The sequence below is a fragment of the Chroicocephalus ridibundus genome, chromosome 2, assembly GCF_963924245.1.
Source record: "Chroicocephalus ridibundus chromosome 2, bChrRid1.1, whole genome shotgun sequence".
In the NCBI taxonomy this organism is placed as follows: Eukaryota; Metazoa; Chordata; class Aves; order Charadriiformes; family Laridae; genus Chroicocephalus; species Chroicocephalus ridibundus.
Genome location: NC_086285.1, coordinates 123,329,128 through 123,349,878, shown reverse-complemented (window position 1 = coordinate 123,349,878; position 20,751 = coordinate 123,329,128). Strand labels below are relative to the sequence as shown.

At 39.9% G+C, this 20,751-nt stretch overlaps 1 protein-coding gene across 4 annotated transcripts in view; it reads left to right on the top strand.

Moving 5' to 3' along the window:
* The window catches only part of LOC134511963 (ethanolaminephosphotransferase 1-like), a 68,111-nt gene that overhangs the window by 9,111 nt on the left and 38,249 nt on the right, over positions 1-20,751 (top strand). For 3 of the 4 annotated variants that reach the window (XR_010070013.1, XR_010070014.1, XM_063326828.1), the window contains exon 3: positions 15,454-15,522. Coding sequence is in view for 2 of the 4 variants with exons in the window: in XM_063326828.1 (XP_063182898.1) it covers positions 15,454-15,522 (69 nt within the window). In the remaining 2 variants the exon portion in view is untranslated. Of the gene's footprint in view, positions 1-11,153; positions 11,213-13,144; positions 13,203-15,453; positions 15,523-20,751 lie in introns of those variants that run through there. The other variant, XM_063326829.1, reaches the window with a different exon arrangement.

The window sequence follows — 20,751 nt, the reverse complement described above, 5'->3', positions numbered from 1 at the left end:
TGGTGGTGCTTGTCTGGCTCTACGCAAGTTCTTTGTACACAGGAATGCTTTGGCTTTGAGAAATAAAAAAGAAAGCCAGGAAAAAAAAAAAAGAAAAAGCTTACTTTAAGTAATTTGAATGAAACCTCATGTTTGCAAATAACAGGCCTGCAGAATTCAAGTGAATGGGTGGATCATTAGATATTTTGATTTACCAACGTTATGGTGCAGACTTATGAGGTTCCTGGGTTTTGTTCCCAGGTGCAGGTGGGTTGCAGGGGGTTATCCAGATTTGCTGTGGTTGGGGTGCAGGTGTCCGAGGTGGGCCGTACCACCCTGTTCACGCATCCTCACCCAGCTCCCTGTTAAAAGCATGGGGGTCACACTAGCTTCCAACAGCACAACCCCCAACCTTTTATTTTATGTTCAGTTTCCCAAAGCAGCCCCATCCCCGTGCTCCCCATGCTTCTTGCCTTCACCACACACCCTCCCAGCCTGGCCTTCAACCAGGGCATTCGGCTTCTCCCGGCTCCGACCAAATCTCCCTTCCCTGGGCCAGCCGTTTTCTGCCTGTGCACTGCAGGGTGAGTGATGGTGGAGTAACTGTGGTCTCAAGAGCCGTCTCCAGGTCATTTACCAGGAACTTGTTATGCACAGCAGCTTGTTAAAATGTACCAACCTGTTTTGTGCGTCTCTGGTGTGAGTGGGATAAAACATGCTGCAAGCTGCGTCTGGCCACTGGGCGTAAGTTGCGCAGGCCTGTGCTTGAACAGGGGAGCCGCAGTGTTGACTGAGATCACTAGAGGAAAAAAAAAGCTATTTTTAGCATAAGCAGACATTATTATTATTTAACTTTCCTAAAATATTCGAGTTTGTAGTACAAGGAACATTTGTAATACATTCTTCCTTATCACTTGAATGAAAGTAGCAGCAAACAAATGCATATGGGGAAGAACCAAAACAAGATTTTTTTTAAAACTTGTAAGCATTGTGTACTACTTATGAATTACAGGGCAAATGATTACCAAAAGATAGAATCACATATGAAAACATTTCAGTTGAGTATATTGAAATTACTTTGGTTTCTTGGGAGCATTGCAAAGGCCAGAAAGTATGTTAGGTAGTTTTCTTAACTGCAGGAATTAGCCAAGACACTTGACAAGTATGTGTTCAACTATGTTCTGGAAAACTATGGTAAGTACAGGTTTTAGAAAGATGAAATCAAATAGTCAGTTCTCTGTTACCCAAGGTGACTCGGGACTGGGGCATTCTGGAAATAAATAAATGAATCCAAATGACACAGGTTTCACCCTGGGAAATCCAGCTGCGTGAGGTCAGTGCTGCTGAGCTGGTGGGGTATCTGCACCGTCTGCCTGGTGCTCCAGGTTGCAGGAAGACAAGGCAGGTGAAAGTAGCTCTGCCCATTCCCAAAGTACTGCTCACAAGGGTTAAAATCCTCCAAAAATGCAAAAGAAGTGCAGGAAGGAGAGGCAAGGAGACACTAATCACTGCCACCATCTCCTCCCCGCCTCCTCATCTCACCCTCCCATGCTCAGGGCTGCTACCACCACAGCTTCTCACCACCTGCAAAACTTGAGACATGTTCTTCAACCTCTTATTGCCCTCCGGCTGCCATCTCCTCCGTTCTCCCCTTCAGCCTTGGGCATTACCTCATCCTGCTCCTCCAGCTTCCCAGCCCTGCTGAGGTGATTGCTGCCGCCTTTGCTGCCGAGTCAACAGGACTGGCACTAAACTCAGATTACTGTGCCCAGGAGACACAGGTTACCTCTTTCTACAACCACTTGGACATCTCTGTAGCATGTTCCCTGGTGGACCCATCTCTAGAGTGCAGTGGAGGGATGCACAGGTTGGCCCTGTGAAAAGCTGGATAATCTCTGGAAGGATTTATTAGCACATGTTCAATATTTGGCTAAAACAATTAATTGCTTCCAGAGCTAAAGTGTATGTAGGAAATGAGGTAGGGGCAGGCATCCATCTCTGAGTTGTGCACCACATTGCAGCATTGTATCTGCACTAGTATCACTAGCTCAATGTGCTCCACGCTTTGCACAATTTATCTGCAGATAACTGGGAGCTGATTGTAACGCAGCTTACAAGAATAATTTGTGTAACCATAAGGTCAGTTTTTGCCTGAAAAAAAAATACTGCTCAGTTTTCAAAATTTTCACACAGCTGAACTCATTTCTCTGCCATGAATGCCGCAATTGTATGTCTTGGGCACTGTCTGTCTCCTGTTCGCAGTTGGAGGAGGGCCTTGGCAACAAAACCAGTGCAGTTCTGTGCAAAGGGAATGGCAGACCTAATGAATGCAAAGACTTCTGCACCCTTTAGTGTCATCAGGTGTATGTATATTTTGCTTTTGAAGCGAGTTTCTCCCAGTTACGAAGCTTTGGTTTATAACACAGAGTGACCCCAGAGCACACAAAATGCTTTCCCTTTGTATGAACCCAAACCAGGTGTGCTAGGAATGCACAAGTACCCCCAGTACATTCAGTCCGTAGTATCATGCTGGAACCAGTTGAGCGTAAAACTGCCTGAAACCCTTGTAGCGTGGACATTGGATCCTTAGGGCTAGCTATTTCACTTTACAAATCTGTTCCTGTTCGTTCTGAGTGTTAACGGAGATTCAGAGACTCAGTTTTCCTTTTTCCGCTCAAAAGCGCACCAACAACAGGTGGGGATGTGTCGATGAGACAGTTCAGATGGAATCCTGGGTGTTGCTGCTGTGATAATTCTGCCATCTTCTCGCCTGTGGGGCAGGTGGGCAGGTTCTGGTTTCAGGAGAGTTGCATGCTCAGGTGATTTGCTGCATCTGTAGAGCAGCTGATACTTGGATTTTGTGCTGTTCCTTAGGATCTGGAGTGACACAGCCAAAATGCTACAACCAACTGCAGTTTTAGGGCTCGGGTCATGTCATTCCTACTTTTATGTTTCTGTTATCAGCACTTTGCAGTTCTAGAGGAGCGCCCGTGGAATTTCACAGCTTCCTTCTTTCCACCTCTTCGGGTTTCTGTTGGAAACAAGTAGCTCAGGGACAGTCAGGTGATGAGTACAAATAAAAGCAGAATGTGGTTCTTTATTTTTATCCTCCTCTTCTCAACAGAATGATGAGCTCTTGTTGCCATTGCCTCTTCTCATCACTCTGATCTTAGGATTTCCCTTGCAAATCTGCATTGAATCAGCTTTTCTACAGCACCTATGCGCGGAGGTTTTCCAAGCCAGAAAACTTGGATGCCTTGTCCTCTTTCAGAATAAAACAGATCTAAGGAAAAGCTATAGAGGCTTGACTCAAAGAATAGGCCTTGGAAAATATGATTTGAAAAATCAGAGATGACATTAAAAACAAAGGTCTACGATTCCACATTTTCATCTTGGTATGTCCACGCTATTTCTGTCCTCTAAGCCAATTTTTAGAGGGTAACTCCCTGTGCAGAGAAGGGGGAGGGCAGTGATGAGGTATACGTGGTTTCATTTGAGTAAGACTTCTGATATTGTCCCACATTCTCATAAGTAAAGTAGGGAGAGGTAAGCAAGATTAAATCAGTGTAAAATGGAAGCACATTACTCTAAAGAGTAATTTTAAGTTCTCGGTCAAAGTAGTAGGTTCTATCAAATGGGATCCTACCTACAGAGCTGTCTCTGTCTCAGCTCTATTGCTGTTCAATACTTTCATTAATTAACAGAAGGGAGACTACACTCTTGTAAAATTTTCATGCGATACTAAAACACTTTGAAGAATAGGCTTATGATTTAAAATGTTCTTGAAAAAGGGATATAATGGCCAGAAATCAATATGAAGAAATTTGGTAAACAAGCTACAGTGCTTAAGGGAAAGAAAATCAACATTTAGAACACAAAATAAGAGACAACAGGCTGCAAAAAAGATACCTGGGGATCAGAGTGTCAGCAGCATTGTGGCTGTTATAATAAAGAGAAAAAAAGCTATTAAGAGTGAAGAGTCATAGATATGTCAAAGGGTTACATATACTGCTGTAGCTGATGTACTTATCGGGCATCAGCTGGAATAACGTGTCCTGCTTTCTTTGGCATACAGTTTACAATCCACAGAATGGCATTAGGAATATTAAGTGACTTAGAAAAGATGAGAAACAGTCTGAGTACTGTGGGAGTAAGAGCCTAACAGCCAGTTATTCTTCAAGCATGCCCTTTTAAAGAAAGACAATACGTAAGTTTTGGCTGCGCAAAGAGGAATTGAAGGCAGATGCTGTGTCAGTCTTGTGTTGATAAGGGTATTTAAGTGCCAGAACAGGTACTAAGGGGGATTGTGCAATCGTTTTATCAGTCTTAAGAAATGGTTCGATTTTTCCGAGGGATGATCTACAGTCTAGTACTGAGTGTTAATAAGCAGGTGCTCATACCTTTTTTAGCAAAGTTTTGGATAATGTGTTCTATTTTAACCTGCTGACATGGTCATTTATCACAAGCAATTACCTCATGGTAACTTGATCTGCTTCCTGAACGTCTACTAAACGTGACCCTGCATTAGGTGAACGCGCTGGACTAGAAGACCTCTCAAGTTACATCCCAGCCCTCATTTTGGTAGGTTCGAGAAACAAGATCAGACGTATGATGATCACATTGCAAGGCTGGATTTTTTCTCTCATACTGACTTATACCAAAAGAGCAAAGCGTGTTGAATATGATCTAGCGAATTACTTTCTGGAAGTTCAGAATCGGTACAGATACAAGGCTGGATTTCGGTTAAGTCTTTAGGCATTTCTAAGGCTACCTGTGTAACTGTGAGACTTAGAAACATAATGGGTTCTGCTCACATTATTGACCAGTTTTGCTTTCAACTCCAGTAGCACAAGGATTTTCATGATTTTGAAAATTTAGGACATGAGACTTTCATTTGCATATTTTTCTGGAACTTTTTAGGAGACAGTTAATACTGTTCATGATTGCACGTGGACAATTTTATATGTGTTGAGTACATACATTACATGTTTATTAGATAGTGGTTTTGCAGATGGTATTTTAAGGGGTTTTTTTCCTAATTTTTATCACCAGTTTTATCTGCTGTAGTTAGTTTTTTTACAACCACCTCAGTTTAATAAAGCCCTCGAATATCTGAGGCAGTGAAGACTAACATTTTCTACCTTTCATAAAACCAGTCAATCAACAGCCCACTCTTCTACAAATAAAACCTTGTGGTCTTCTTCGTATTACTTTGATGGATCGGAAGACTGGGGTTGTAATTAAAAGTTGTTGAATAATATGTGAAATAAAACAAATCACTCATTACCCCTACATTTTCTGTTACTGTATTCATGTGCAGAAGAGTTGTGGGCCAACTGAATTACACAATTCTGAAAGACTGTCTTCATGTGCACACCATTTCTTATTCCTCATCCTGTTGTAATGGTAGCTGACATAATGTAGGATTTCAAGAGCTCTGTAGGCATTACTTTCCTTCCACATATCATATGCTAATGCTAATGAGCCAACAACATAGTGAAATCACATCACAGAGATGTTGCATTTGATATTACTTGCCGCAGGACTTTTTTCCCAATGATGGTGTAATTGTACATGGTTTTGAGTGACACATTATACCCATGAATTTAAAAAAGGTTCATTAGATCACTTTTGGGACAAATACACTGGATATAAAGAGTTGTATGCCTTGTTGAGTCTCATAAAAGTGCAAACACCAACTACATAATTTCATTTTATTGCTTTATCAAGAGATGTTACTGTTCTGAAATTCTGTTGGATTTTTATGTGTAGGATATGCATATATACACATTTATGTATTCATATGTATTTATTTTTGTGTATTCATCTGTGTTTTAATAGAAGGCTAATTGCAAAGATGTAGCTGTGATTTGGATATGGCTTATTTGTTATAAATCTAGGGGAACCATTCTTATAAGCATTGTTTTGTAGAGGGAGGAACTGGGTTTTTGCATCTTTCTGTGAAATATCTCCTCTCTCGTGCATCAGGATACTAGATAACACAAGTGTTTAGTGTATGTGGTACAGAAGCCCTGTTTAGCATCCCTCATAAAAACTGCACTCCACTTTTAATCTGTCTGCCTGTTTGGGCCTAGAGCAGTTTCTTTGGGTTCCCCAGAGATTTAGGTACAGACAGCTTCAGCTGCGTGGGAATCCAGTCTACTCTTTGATCTTTAAAGGGCTGCTGGCACCTCCGAAAACACACATGTTCGTACATGCACACAAATAAATGTAGCACAGAATCCTGCTGTCGTTTCCTTTACCAACTGTATAAGACCAGTCTACACAAAAAAAATACACAGAAATCAACTTCCTCGCCGTGTTAGAGCTTCTTTGAATAGGGATGGTCAAGGATCTTTTTGTGCAGTTCCTTGAGAGTCTGCAATTTTTGGTTTTTAGCAGGATTTTTACTTTTGCCAGTCTGGGCCAGCCTCTGCCTTTGCCCCTTTACGGCAACAAATGTGCATCTGCCTTCTGTTGTCCCTTTCTCAATATTTTGTTCTACCTCTGTGTTCTTTTCCATCATTTTGGCTTTGTTGTTAAGTGTTTGAAAGTGTCCCACTAAACGAAGCCTTTTCCTGAAGACAAATTAAGCAGCATACTTAATATAACTACTGTCGATTGAAAAATGGTTGCTGACTTCCAATGTTATCCCCTCTTCACCTCTTCTTGGTCTGCGTGCTTACAGTCCTGTGAGTAAAGAACCAGATCTATCTAGTATCATGTAGCGAGCAAGAACCTCACTGTTGGGGGCAGCATATTATTATGACTACTTGCCCCGAAATATGCTTCTCAGTTGTGGTGTGGCTCTGATGTCTCTCGTAGATCCCACAGTTCAAGCATAGCTAGTCAGCAGATCTGTGATCCATCAGCCCTTTACTCCTGGCAAATGGGATTGTGGTAGACAGAAGGCTGAACACCAGCCCTTGGCGTGCCCTGGCAGCAAAGAAGGTCAACAATATCCTAGGTTGTATTAACAGTAGCACAGCCTATTAAGTAAGGGGGAAGTAATTATGCCCACATCTAGAATGCCGTGTCCAGTTTTGGGTCCCCAATACAAGAAAGACATCAACATACTGGAGCAAGTTCAGTGGAGGCCACCAGGGTAGTTGGGGCTGGAGCACTTGTCCTGTGAGGGGAGCCTGAGGGAATGGGGCCTGTTTTGCCTGGGGATGAGACTGCTTCAGGGGCACCTAGCAGCAGCCCCCCAGTACCTATGGGGAAGTCCTTGAGAAGATGGAGCCAGGCTTCTTATGACAGTGCATGGTGGGAAGACAAGAGAACGGGCACAAGACATCTTCATGCTGGATGTAAGGAGAAAATTTTCCCCAGGAACACAGTAAGGCAGTGCCACAAGCTGCCCAGGGGCATTGTGCAGTCACCATCCTTGGAGCTTTTCAGGACCCAACTGGATAAAGCACCAAGCACCTGGTCTGAGCTCATGGCTGAGCCTACTTAGAGAAGGAAGCAGGACTAGAGGCCTGCTGAGGTCCTGAATAATCCTGTGATCCTAACCCACAATTCTGTGATCTTGAGGCAATGGCACTTCTCTGCAGGCAAGGAGATGTGCCACTAGCAGGCATGACTCCCTAAGAGCAGCCTGTCCCAACGCACAACTACACCTGCCCCATGACCTTATCGACACGGGTTCATACATACCTCTATTAAGTGACAGGATGTGGTATGTGGCCCAATGCATTCAGGATTCCCGAAAATGAGGAGGTCTGAATGATGAGTTTATGTCTACAAAGAAGCACCAACAGGACAGCAATTTATGTAATAACCACTTCCTAGCAACTTAGTAATACCATCAAGAATTGTTGAGTTGTCCAAACCATCATACCAGGCTTTGAGTATTTTCTAGGAGTAGTTTAAGATGGAAGGAAAATTTAACCATATTTCCTAGCCATAGGTATGCACAGGCTAATGGAACTGAAGGGGACAAAGTTAGGGAGGAGATAACTGCTCAGGAGCCCAGCTTGAGCAGCCTCTTCCCTCACAGTGCAGCCACCTCCAGCCCTGGCACAGGCAGCGCAAGCATCAGTTGATAGAGTCCACAACCTCAGAACCCCAAAGAGACAAGCATTTGCATCTGAGGATGCAATTACATGCCCACCACTACCTACTCTTTTCCAGGCTAAATTACAAACCCTGTTCTTCAGTTTCTATTCATATGTTATACTTTTCAGCCCTAGATCTCTTAGAGGCTTATAACTCCTGGACTTAGGTATCCATGATGTAATCAAAATATAGATATAAGGATGCGGGGAAAAGGCAGAGTAGTCCAAACTATTTAAGCAATAGGAAATCCAAAATCCAAGCCATTATTTATGAATAATTAACTAAATGATGATACAACCTGAAGTAATTTTATTATTAGAAATAGCATGATTGTGTTTTGGAATACATCAGCACTTTTAAACTGCCGAACAATTGGTATTCATTTGGCAACCACAATATTATATATATTGTTGTATATTGTTGTCTTATAGTGCACTTCTCTTCTTTCCCTTTGTGAAGCTTTTGTTAAAACCCAAGACTGTGTTCCATAACATCTACAAACCTGTAAAAACATATATAAAGTAGAATTGAAAACCACGTGTTAAATGTATTCTAGGAATCTGAAAGGTGGATGGAAAATTGTTACCAGATGTATCGCTGTTTCAGTATTTTCTTTAATTTTTGTAGAGTTCCAGAAGTGTAAGATACCCCAGAGGCAAAGTTCCTGTTGCCTAAGTGTGAAATAACTTGCCCAGAAGGGAGAGTTCCTACCAAGCTTTCTGAAGTAGCGACTGTTTCACACCCTGGATTGGGAGGGTCATTTTGCAGCCTTCAAAACCGCAAAAAACCGTTGTCTAATCCAAAGGAGAATATTCCTGTCCTGATCCATCATCATTCCTCCTATTCCCTTTTCTACCAGTTACAAAACACAGGTACTGTGAAACTGCATAATCAAAGAGGAGATGTGATAAAAGAGGCCATAGGAAGGTATTGATAGCTGTCAGGGTGTGATGATGGCTGGGGCAGAGGTGGCCCTGGGGCGGCAGCGCAGGGCCTGGCAACTTGTCCTGTCCCACCGGCAGAGGCCGAAAGCTCCCAGACACCAGGGTTGGGACCCAGCTGCTCCCCTCAGCAGCGTCTACCCATGGATGCCCGAGGAAGGGGATGCCAACTCTTTACTGGCCCTGGGAGGGATGGCTGGGTCATACATGGTAGACAGTAAAACCTCATCACTTGCTTAAATCTTTTTTAGTTTATTTCTAATATACGCTGTGGAACATCAGTTTTTCAAACCTCTTCCATCAGCAGATCCTTCAAAATTTTCCATCTGAGATGTAGGTCGCCATGTATATGTATAGGCCAAATGATGACAAGCTCACATTTATATGTGCTGGAGAAGCGAACAGTAGATGTCCAGGTGGCATTGTGGAAATATGCCATCATGCAAATATTGTGGAAAACCATTCTGCAGAATTATTATTTTCAATAGATCACTTGTTTAAAGACCATAATTTTGCCTATTTTTAATTTGATGTATTGATTCTCAGCTGGTTTAGGCCGTCTTCAGTTATCTTCATGACAAGTTAATTTAGGAGGAGGAGAAAATTATTTGTTTCATTCATTTTGAACAGATGTAAATGACTACGGGTTCAAAGGCCATTTAAAACTTTGATAGCACTTTAAAAGTTTGATAACACTCTGAACCAGTTTTAGAGGGATAATTTATGTGGAATAAGACGTGGGGAAACCTACTGCATTTCAGCTGCTCTCATTTTGGTGCTTCCCCCACAGAAAATACCTTATCCTTTTACATTTAGGTAGAGGTTACCTCAATCCATCAAATACTCATCATGAGGTAATGACATGCACAGGTACATCTGGTGTGTTGCATTGCGAGGCAAACACTTGGTTATTTTGTAGTAACTTCTTTACGTGTTTTTACCCTCTTTGATCGTTTGCTCTTTTGTCAGGTATTGCTCACCAATAGATAGAGATTTTTTTCGCATGGGTAACACAAATACAATGAACACATGACTTAAGAGGAGGTTGGTTCCCCAAGCCTGTGGGACCATTGAGTCGTTAGAACATCAGCACATAGGTACAGCTGTGGCTCTTCCGTACCTGTGCCTGACCTGGCTGAGTTTGCTTGCAGGAAAAGGGCAGGTATGACAATATTTATGTTCTTCATCCAAGTCCTTATGTCATCGTTAGACAGTTCTCATGTTTTCCATGTGGGAACTGCTAGTGTATTCTTCCATAACAGGCATCTAACTTCTTAAGAAATATTCGAGGGATCACAGAACCATATATTCAATATGCTGCAAGCTAAACCATGATTACTGTCTGATATATAGCCGTTTTAAACATTAATTTGTCTGGGAAAGAAACTTTTCAGCCTTTACATTTTTAATAGACTTCTTTTATCTCCTTTTGTAAAAGTGAACTGAAGTATAAAGTTAAGCTAATATGGGTAGACTTTATTTGAATAAACTGGTAATGCTTATACTTAAATTATGTATATAAATATGATACCTCTAACAATATTGTGGCTGTATCCTTTGCTATATACTCTTAGGGTGAATCACAGCCCATCTGTGCCTCAGTCTTCCAGAGTATACAATGGAGATGACAAATCCCGTGCTGATTCATGAAGTTAATGAAAAATTAAAATTGGCTGATTTCTGGGCAGGAATGTGAAGTGTTGCAAATGTGTTGGTACTAATATGAAATTAAAACCTACAGAGTCATTTTGATGCCAACAATTTGAGTCTAAACAATTCAAAACAGTTTTACTGCATATCTCTGAATGCATATGGCTGTATGGCACAGTACAGTGCTACCTGGAATAAGATAATTTAAATACAGGAAAGCAATAGTACCATTCATCTTGTATTTAGCAGTGCAGACCTTGGTCACTGCGAGTGCTTTTGACCCATGGGTGGGTTGGCTCTGCTCTGACACTCCAGAACAGTCGTCTGTCTTCTGTGTAGCCAAAACTTTGCTTTGGCGCATTTTTCTTTCCTTTGTTTTTCCTCAATTACTTTTTCTTTCCTTACTCTTACTTTTCTTAGTGTTTATACCTTTTTTTCCCCTTCACCTTAATCCTCTCATCTTTCCTCTTCCCTCTGACACAGCTGACCATACAGACGCTGCGTCGGATCCCCTGGATGGAGATTAAGATGCAGAAACACAGAGTAAAAGTAGATTTTACGTCCGCCACCCGAGTCAACATGTATGTGTGCACGTGTGTCTGCTGTCTCTATTCACATTTTTAGCTTTGCTAGAAGCCATTATTAATGCAGGGAGGGAAAGCAGATGGCTTTCAAGGAGATATCAGCCATTTAAAAAAGAACAGCAGAAGTATTTTTGAACTTGGGGGTAAGATGGAGATTGATGCCATTTTTCCTATTCCCTGACTACTGCTGTTCCCTCCCAACTGTTACAATGTCTTTTAAAAATAATTAACAGAAGCTTTCTGATTAGTCCAAGCCCTTCTTCTTTGTATGACAATCAAGATCCCTTTTCTAGTTGTATACAGTATATATTTCTAATTGTACATATATATATGTATGTATTTCTAGTTGTACAGTTTCTAACTGTATCAAGCTCCCAGGATGATGATTGCATGACCAACAGGTATCAAAAAATTCCCATATGGGACTCAGCAATGGACGGGAGCTGGATTCAGGATCTGGATTCAGGAAGGCATGGATTGGGATCAAAGGCAGACAAACAGATAGAGTTCTCCTTGGATGCTGGCCATTGCAGAAAGAGGGATGAGCTTTGATCCCTCAGCTTTTATACTGAGCATGGGGCAGCTGGGATGGAATACCCTGTTGGTCAGTTTTGGGTCACCTGTCCTGTCCGCTCCTCCCCGCAGGTGTGACCTCTCTATGCTTTTCTGCTTCCGATTCTCAATGGGGCAAATAACAAAGTTAGCTGACCTTGGTTGTTAGAGCAACAAGTATAAGAGCGAGCCTCTCTGCATACCATTCTTTGGCATCAATTATAAACAATCAGGTCTTATCGCTCTGGAAGCAGGCTACGGTCTTAAAAACATGCCGTTAATTTCAGACAGTTCAGTTAGTTGGAAGAGGTTTAGCTGAAAAGTGAAATTACTGAACAGAAAATCGGTTCTGTTTTACCTCAGACCAGGACACTAGGGCAGAAAGTGTTTGCTGGGGAGTGCTAAGCACTTGTATCAGCCTTGTGCTTAAAAACCTCCAACAGGTTTATCCTCCACTTCTGTCTTTTGATGTAAGTGCCCTGAAAAGGACAGAATTAAGCAATAGCAAATGGCAGTACTTTTTTTACATCAGGTTCGGTGCGCTCTCGCATTCATGTTCGTGTTACTTAGTAATTTGCTTTTCTGAGCAGCCGTGCACATTAAACTCCTGAGGATTTCATGGCCTTGAGGTTAGTAGCTTCTTGGGAGCAGAGCAAAGCAGAGTGTTAAACGGTATAGCAGACTTTGTTTTTCAAGTTTTATTTTTGCCATGACAAAAAACTAGCAGAATGCTTTTTCCATGGGTGTTTCCTTTGGTCTGGCTAAAACAGATCACTGACGAGGGAAGAGCACATTTCCATTCTTCTGCACATCTGCTGTATGTTCCTTCCCCGCCTAGAGGACCATGGTTCAGCCATAGACATAGGAATGAGCAGAATGACGTTTCTTGAAATATCTTTAGGTGACAGAAGCTGGCTGTAATTTACTTTTTTTTTTAATATAAGGACTGTTTTGATTTTTGGTGCTTGACTTTGGAAACAGTCAAGCGAACAAAAAGCTGACTGTGTCTTATGTTCATGTCTGTGATACAAAGATACGATATGCTGGAAAACTACATAAACTCTTACACTTCTTATATCTCTTATATTCTCTTATATATAATTTTTTAAATTCCTATATAATCTCTCTTATTTTCTATGTAAAAAAATAATTTTAAAGAAATGAGATTGTTTTTCCTTTTTTTCTCCTGGGAGCAAGTGATAGTTCTGGACAGCTAGTGAGTACTTTGGGTAGAAAGCCTCATTTTACTGTTGTTATTTAACGAGCATTTTGTGCTTTTTTTTTTCTGACTTTGAAGGCTTGGGGTGGAAGGGAGAATGAGATAGCCAAAGCAGGAGCAAAGATCCCATATTTTGACTTTTGTGCGTTTTTATCCAGGTATGGATTTGCTGGTCAGCAAATTACCACCTCACATAGTCTATGAATACCAGCTGAGGTAAGGAAATGGGCAATAGCTACAGAGAAATGTTGGGCAGAATCTTGATTACCTGGAACCTGAATAGTGCTAATGGATACTTTGAATTTTCTTAATTTTCAGTGGATTTCCACAGTTCTCATGTGAATTAAGTACTACCTGACTGTTCTATTGGCATAAGTATTGTATGGCTTGGTATTATTGTTATTTTTGGCATAAATATAAGCAAAGCCCACAGACAGTTCAAACAGGGTTAATTTGCATGCAAGCATCAAAAGATCAATCAGTTGTAATAATCAATGTTTGAAAGATGCAGTATCAAATACAGCATCTGGAGCTGCAGATACATACAGAACAGTGAAAACTTTTGTTTTACCTGCAAATTCATTTTTTCTGAGCTAATGTTTTTAAGAATTGCAATGTATATTCTGTCAGAGAAGCTGTTGGTGACAGGATTGTTTCATGTTTTAAATAATATAGGTATCAAAAGCAGAGAAAAATTATACACTTAAGTGACATTTCCAATATTTTTAGAAAAAAAAATCAGTGATGTCCACTTCACTAAACTGTACTTTTTATTCCTATTTTATTCCATACTATTATGGAAAGTTAGTCTGCCCAGTAGCTGTTAGGTGATTTCTTGGATAGTTGCCAATAAGTATTCACAACATGTAGCTGTGTTATAATAATTTTACAAGTATGCTACATTTATTGTCTGTGATTAAAACTCAACCACAAATAACAAAATAACTAAGCAAATGTTTTGTTTTGTCCGGAAAGTAATTAAAGCATATCCTTTGTATGCAGATAGAAAAAGGAAATGTGTGGAAGAGTTCTTAAGCGCTCCCTAGCCCGATATCCTCAGACAGATTAGATGAAGGGTTATAGGCTGTGCATTCGAAGGCTGGGGCGTGCTGCGTTCATCTTTTGTCCCGCTTGCACTTGTCCACTGAAAGCTCTTAGCTCAGGTGTGTGCCCGTTAAGTGCGGGTGTAAAAGCTTGGAGAACGGGGATACTGAAGCTGCGATTAATCTTGCCAGACTTCAGTCACCTAAAAGATACCTAAGTTTAAGACAAGTGTCTAAGCTCTTTTGTTAATTAATGACTTGAAACAGGTACTTCCAGAGTGCAGTCTTGTCCAAAGGGTAGCTGGCAAAGGGAGGTCGATAAATTAACTATAGAGCGAACAATTAGCTGTTAGCTGAAGTTAGGTGAAATGAAAGCCTCTCTGTCATTGGCTCTTCTGCCTGTGGACAGCTTGGACAAATTGTAGTCTAACGCATCCCTATCTTATTCTCATTATCCGCACATGATGTTTGGATAATGCTGTATATAGATATAGCTGAATCTTTATGTGAGTCATATGCATCATGCTAACAACAGAAACCATATGTGCACTTTCAAAGTCCAAGAATTTCTTAAAGAATTATGTGTACCACCCCAATGATGCCTGACTGCTTCCACCGTGGACCCGTTGGGGCTCAAGAACGTGGCTGTGAGTGGCTTTATCAGTTAAGGTCGTTCTTCTGCAGATTGTTCTGTGTTCTGCAGCCTCAAGGCAGGATAAAACTTGATACTGGCCTCTGAGGAGAAAGGGTAGACAACAGCAATCCGGGGTAGGCTCAGATTTCTGGAATATTTTGTTTGCCAAAGATACAGATGTGTACTTGTTGAAATTTATGAAACATGTATAATATTTTTACAATATAGGGAAACTTTGTTGTGGTAATGAACTGTGCTATTTTAGAACTTATTTTTGTAGTAACATCGCCTTACATGAATTAGCATAGTGCAAATGCAACTGTTATACTATGTAAAAAGCTGTGTATCTCTGCGAGATAATATTGCACCTATGACCATATTCCATATGCACTATCGGTGCTACATATTAGCAATGAATGCTGCTCAGACTATGGATTACTGGTAGTGCAAATAAAAGTATTAAATCAAACATACAGTAGAAATGTGGAATCTTATAGGATAATTTGTAAAATGAATAAGAATTTAAAAGTAAAATGGGACTACAGAACTGTTTGCCATTTCACCAGCTTAAAACCTTGGTGTTAGTACACAGCGTTGTTAACAAGGTAATTGGAAACCAGGCCAGTGCTTTTAAATTGAATTAAAACTGTATGAATGGTCATCAGAATAAAATAAATTTACACCAGCCACACTCAAGAGTGATTGTTTTTAGATGCTGAAGGATATACAGTGGTGGAAAAATACGCATTGTTCAGTGCTTTGTTTAACATGTTTGCTTCTTTCTTCACAGTACAGTGCTGTGGATACAAATCCTTTATCTGTGTATATTATGCAGCCCATCTGGAACAAAATTATTAAGGTAAGAGTTTTATTTAATCTTACATGATAATGGAAGGATTTGTTCTAAATGCAATCTAATTTGATTAATAAATCTGAAATGAAGACATGTGTAGAAAAGAAATCAAATGTTACAGGATATATAGCTATATTTAAGATGAGTATGGCTGGATTTTGAGTGGGGTTTTTGTTAGAAAAATAAGGGTGGGTTTTTTCCTGATCTCTGTACGAAAGGCATCTGTTTCATTTTTACATCTTTCATTATTACATCTTTCATTAAACAGCTTTGCAGACACTGAAGGGTTTACTTAGTACAAATTATTTTTGTGCAGCATATGCCGCCTAACAACAGCACGGCTTTATCTCTGTGCTGTGCACATGATTTTATGCAAGTGCTGTCTCTCTTTCTCCCAAGGGTACTTGCTCCAGGGAGCAAGGCGTTTCTCTAAGAAGCTGAAAATGAGAGCGGTTGCCATGATCACCATAACGATTGGAAGATGGCATCTCTTGAATGCATTATGATCTGCAGTTCTTAAAAATAAAACTGCTCACAATTAGTTTTGCTCTTGTCGGCAAAAAAAAAGGGCTGTACCTCAAATAATTATGAACTGTATTGATGTCCAAGGAAGCAATGATTTCTGCATCTGCCTCTTAAATGGAAATCTTTAGATTGGAGCAGATTGGAAAACAGACCTTTATGCAAACAAAAGAGGATGAATGTGGTCAGAGTGCTATTGGATCTGCCATCTTTGGGTTCTGTAATTCAGGTATTGCTTGATATTGCAGGAAAATCATAATCTCTCATTCATAACCTCAATGTAACTTCATTAAAGTGTTTATCGTAGAACCATAGAATGTGTTGGGTTGGAAGGGGCCCTTAAAGGTCATCTGGTCCAGCCCCCCTGCAATAAGCAGGCACATCTTCAACTAGATCTGACTTTGGAATTAAAAAACAACCCGAGCAAGGTAGGAAACAAAAGCAATTCAAAGATGGGAAACTGAAGTCAGTAGTTCAGTTCAGGGAGACTGCTCCTGTTCCCATCATAATATCGAGGAAAGCAAGGAGGCAGAAAAATCCCCCCAGCACTCTGGAGTCCCGAGCGGAAGAGGAGCAGAGGCTTTACTGTGCACTTGCACTTTGGTTTAGGAGATCCATGGGTATTCATCTGCCATCAGTGAAGGGAGAGAATTATCAGCAAAAAACTTCCTTTGGAGACAAGTTCTAATTTTTTTTTCTAATGATTTTTTAAATTAATGATTTTTTTTGAACCTCCTTAAATTTTAGCTGAGCATGATTTTGTTCGCTTCTTGCTGGAGGAGAACCCAAACCAGAGCACAGGACTGAAAACTTCTTCCAAAAACTGGGAGATCTGAGTACAGAACCAAAGACCAGAGCTGGTGCTGTCTGTACTTCGGCATTTTGTTCAGCGTGAGCCTTGAAGATAGAGCAATGAATGTTCTGGTTTGCCTTCTGGTGCAAGGCTGTTACAGCATAATTCTCAGTGATGCATCACAAGGAATTAAAGGGAAATTATATTGCTCTCAGCTTTTGTAGTGGTCATTCTGACGTTAAAAGATAACTGCCAGGTAGAGTCAGAGTCCTGCGGAGGAGCTGGGAATGCACAGCTGCAGAGGGGAAAGCAATGTGTATGCAATGGCGATTGCAGTAGAGTCCTCTTGGTCGCTCTTAGAGGTAAAACTGAGAACTGAGGGAGCGCCAAACTTATTGGCCAAAATTCAACTGTTTGTAAAATATTAGTAGAAACTGGGGTTGCTAGGATGGTTGTGTTCCTGGCTGGGTCCTGAATCCAGATGTGGCAGTAACTGTTGTCCCAGGCTCAGTCCAAGAAAATTCTGCTCATCTCTTTACCAAAAAATACTTTTTTTTTCCCCTCTTGAATTGTAAGTAAAATAGTGGTATCATAATAAATGGGATCAAATCTTATTTTTAGAAGGAGAAGCCTTGAATGCATTTACTCATAATTGATTTTTTTGTAGCTTGAACCTGTTGTATGCATTATAACTAGGATATGAGTGTGATCTGGAATATAAAATTCAGTGACCTAGCATATAATATTGAATTTACATTTTACAGTATATCATCTTATTTCTATTTAAATAGAACAATGCATTGCAAAAGTGAGATATTGTAAAGCTAGGGTAATTTTTTAAGAAGAAATATTGCATCTAACCCTTTCATTCAAAGTTGGGCTTCTTGATGACTGGGAGAAGTAATTTCTCTCAGTTCAGACATCCTAATACATCAATTTACATAAGATGGCAGACAGATATGAATCAATAATCTTTTCATTTCTAATCTGGTGAAAATAAGCATTCCACATGGACTATTTTTAACAGATTCTAGAGGACTTTAAAAAAAAAAAAACCAACAAAACACATTAAATTTCCCAGAGCCAAGCAAATGAAAAACCCTATGAGAACAGAGGTTTGGGATTTAGGTCTGGCTTTTCATATGTCAATTTAACCCTAATGGCAGCGCAAGTTTCTCTGTATTCCATAACACAGAATTCATTGTGAGATGTGTTTCTTATGTTTTGAGAAATTAAGGAGAGCCAGACATTAGAGAATATGTGTGAATTTATGAGCTGGGATGTTGACATACGTATGAACTGAAAATATATTATCATAATCCAGTTTATTTACCTGTGATGGGGACATCAGGAAAGCAAAGAATTTGTGCATTTAGGTTAGAAATTCACCTGGGAATCCTGAGGATTACCTTCCTCTCTTTCCTCTTCCAAGGATGTCTTTCTTATGCACTGTATGTATCACGTGCCTGTATCAGTTTGTGTGTGATTTTTGGATGTATGTGCTTCAGAAACCTGTTGAAGCTGGTGATAAAACAGAAGGGTAATGTTTTGTGCCTGGATTCTATAACGGGCTTGAAGTACTCCGAGGTACTCCTGTACGTGGCAGCTTTTCCATGTTGCATGAAATTATAGTAAGACCTATATGAAACTATAGAGTAACAACTAATTTTCTCGCCATCTTATTTAAAGCTATTCTTATTATGCAAATGTACATATATCTTCTTAAGTAAATAATTAATTCAATGCTTGGTCCTTTTCCCTATAATTAAGATTTGTATTTTATAGTAAAGCACAATCACGTGCTCTCTGACAAATAACGGACAGTATTACTTAGCTACGACATGAACTGAATATCCCTCCTCTATTCATATTCATGAGAAATCGCATTTGCGCAGGACAATGAGAGGAAAAGGAGGAAATCCCACTGGGATACACAGGTGTATGCCAGCCCCATTGAAGTCAATTAAACCCCCCCAGTTGCCGTTATGAACTTTGATTTTATCACTAGAATTGGACACGAGTAGAATTTTAGTGGTCTCAAGTGACTTAGTTAAGGAATATTTCAAGTTTGAACAGAGCTTTATATAAATACGTGTACTTTACCATTTATTATCCAAATAGACATTGGCTGTTTGTATTAAGGCTTTTAGCCTGAATGGCTGTAGACCCGTTAAAACAGAAATCAGGATTTTGTGGAATTAAAAAAGTTTTTTTTAAAGGTCCAAGCATACAATGGTTTTGCCAGAGAGCAGACGTGATTCTGCCCGGTGGCACCTCCAGTTGTATGAATCACGTAGCAGGTTGATGCATTAGACTTGTACTCTCTGCTAACTAGATAATAAAGAATGCAACGTATCCTTCTATAGGGTACTAGTAAATTCAGGCTGCATTTTTCCAGCATGTGAAAGAAGTTAACCTTTAACACTCTGTACTTTTTGAATTGTGAAATAGGGTGATGATAGTGTAATGCCAACTAAAAGAATAAGGGGCTTTAAATATAACAAAAGGGATTTTGCAACTGGAATACTTTCCAAATACCTAGACAGATTAGGTTCGGTAAGGATCAAAAGAGCATGCTTAGGGGTTTAAACGGCAGCAGAGGCTGTTTTCCTGAGGATCGGTCTCCTGTAACTGTTTTTCGTGGTGTGTCTGCTAGCCAAAGGGATTGCCAGTATAGCAACGTGCTTCGATGGTTTCCTTCTTGAAACACGTTAGCAAGAAAGTGAGTTAAAATGTGTCCTCATTTTTGCACGGTATAAGCATAAGTTATTTCCTGTAATAACTTAATAATGACATTGTGACTATTGAGAATGATGAACCTAATTAGAAAGCAGATGTTTATGATGCCCCACTTTATTTAATAGTCAACAATTATCATATGGGAGAAATTTGTTTTAAATTTTATTTAAATTAAAATAATATTGTTTTAAAACAATATGTTGGATGGCACCTGTATATCCATGTAAACAATTAATCTACAGGTTGTCTTAACGCACTGTTTTCGTCTATGTTTTGGATTAAGAGAGACCAATCTAGAATTTCTCCAGCGTCTGTCCTTCTTGTTTCATGTAAGGTCATAGACATCAAACAAATTCCACAGCAGGTGATTCATACCAGGCCTCCATCTTACATCTGCATCCCCAGGTTGCAAAATTAGGAGATGTCACGCTGTCACAGCATGCTGAGCGCGCCGTCAGTTCAGCAAGAGGGGACCGTGCAGTGAAGGGTTCCTCCACAGGTGTTCTCCTAAAGGAGCTGCAGGGAACATTTGCTGTCACTTGTTCTTAGGGATTTGGAATTGGGCTTTTGAAGACTCAGAATGATAGATACTAAAAAAAATAGTTTATTTTTTTTATTGTAGCTGTATGAACTCCATGATCTGTTTTAAACACGATAAGAGCTGGCATACAGTGTTCTAATGTTAGTGATAAAATCCTGGTCATAAGGAGAGCAATTATCAGATTTAATATTTTTCCCAAGGTTATTAAATAAAACATCTAAGAATTACAGCTGAAAAATATTCAGCAATTTTCATCTGATTTTTGAAAGTTTACAGTGTACACTGTACAAAATCAGTTGCACAGTTTCTCCTGAATATTAGTTGTTCTATAGTAGAAAAAGAGGATCTAGTCAGGATGATCAATGGGTCCAAGCATTCAAATTTTATATGCAAATTTTTTCATGTAGTAATAGGATAGAGGAAATGTAAGGATGTATATAAATTGGTATGTATTCATCTGTCTGTCCATCTAGCTAGTCCAAAAAAAAAAACCCAAAACATTTGATTTCAAAACTATTATTAGTAACAGAATTTGTTTAAATTCTTTTTCTTTAATATTGTTTTGCAATACTGTATAGCATTGAAGTACTTTATGTACGTTTTCAGTCCTTACACACTCCAAAGAATTTGATTCTAAGCC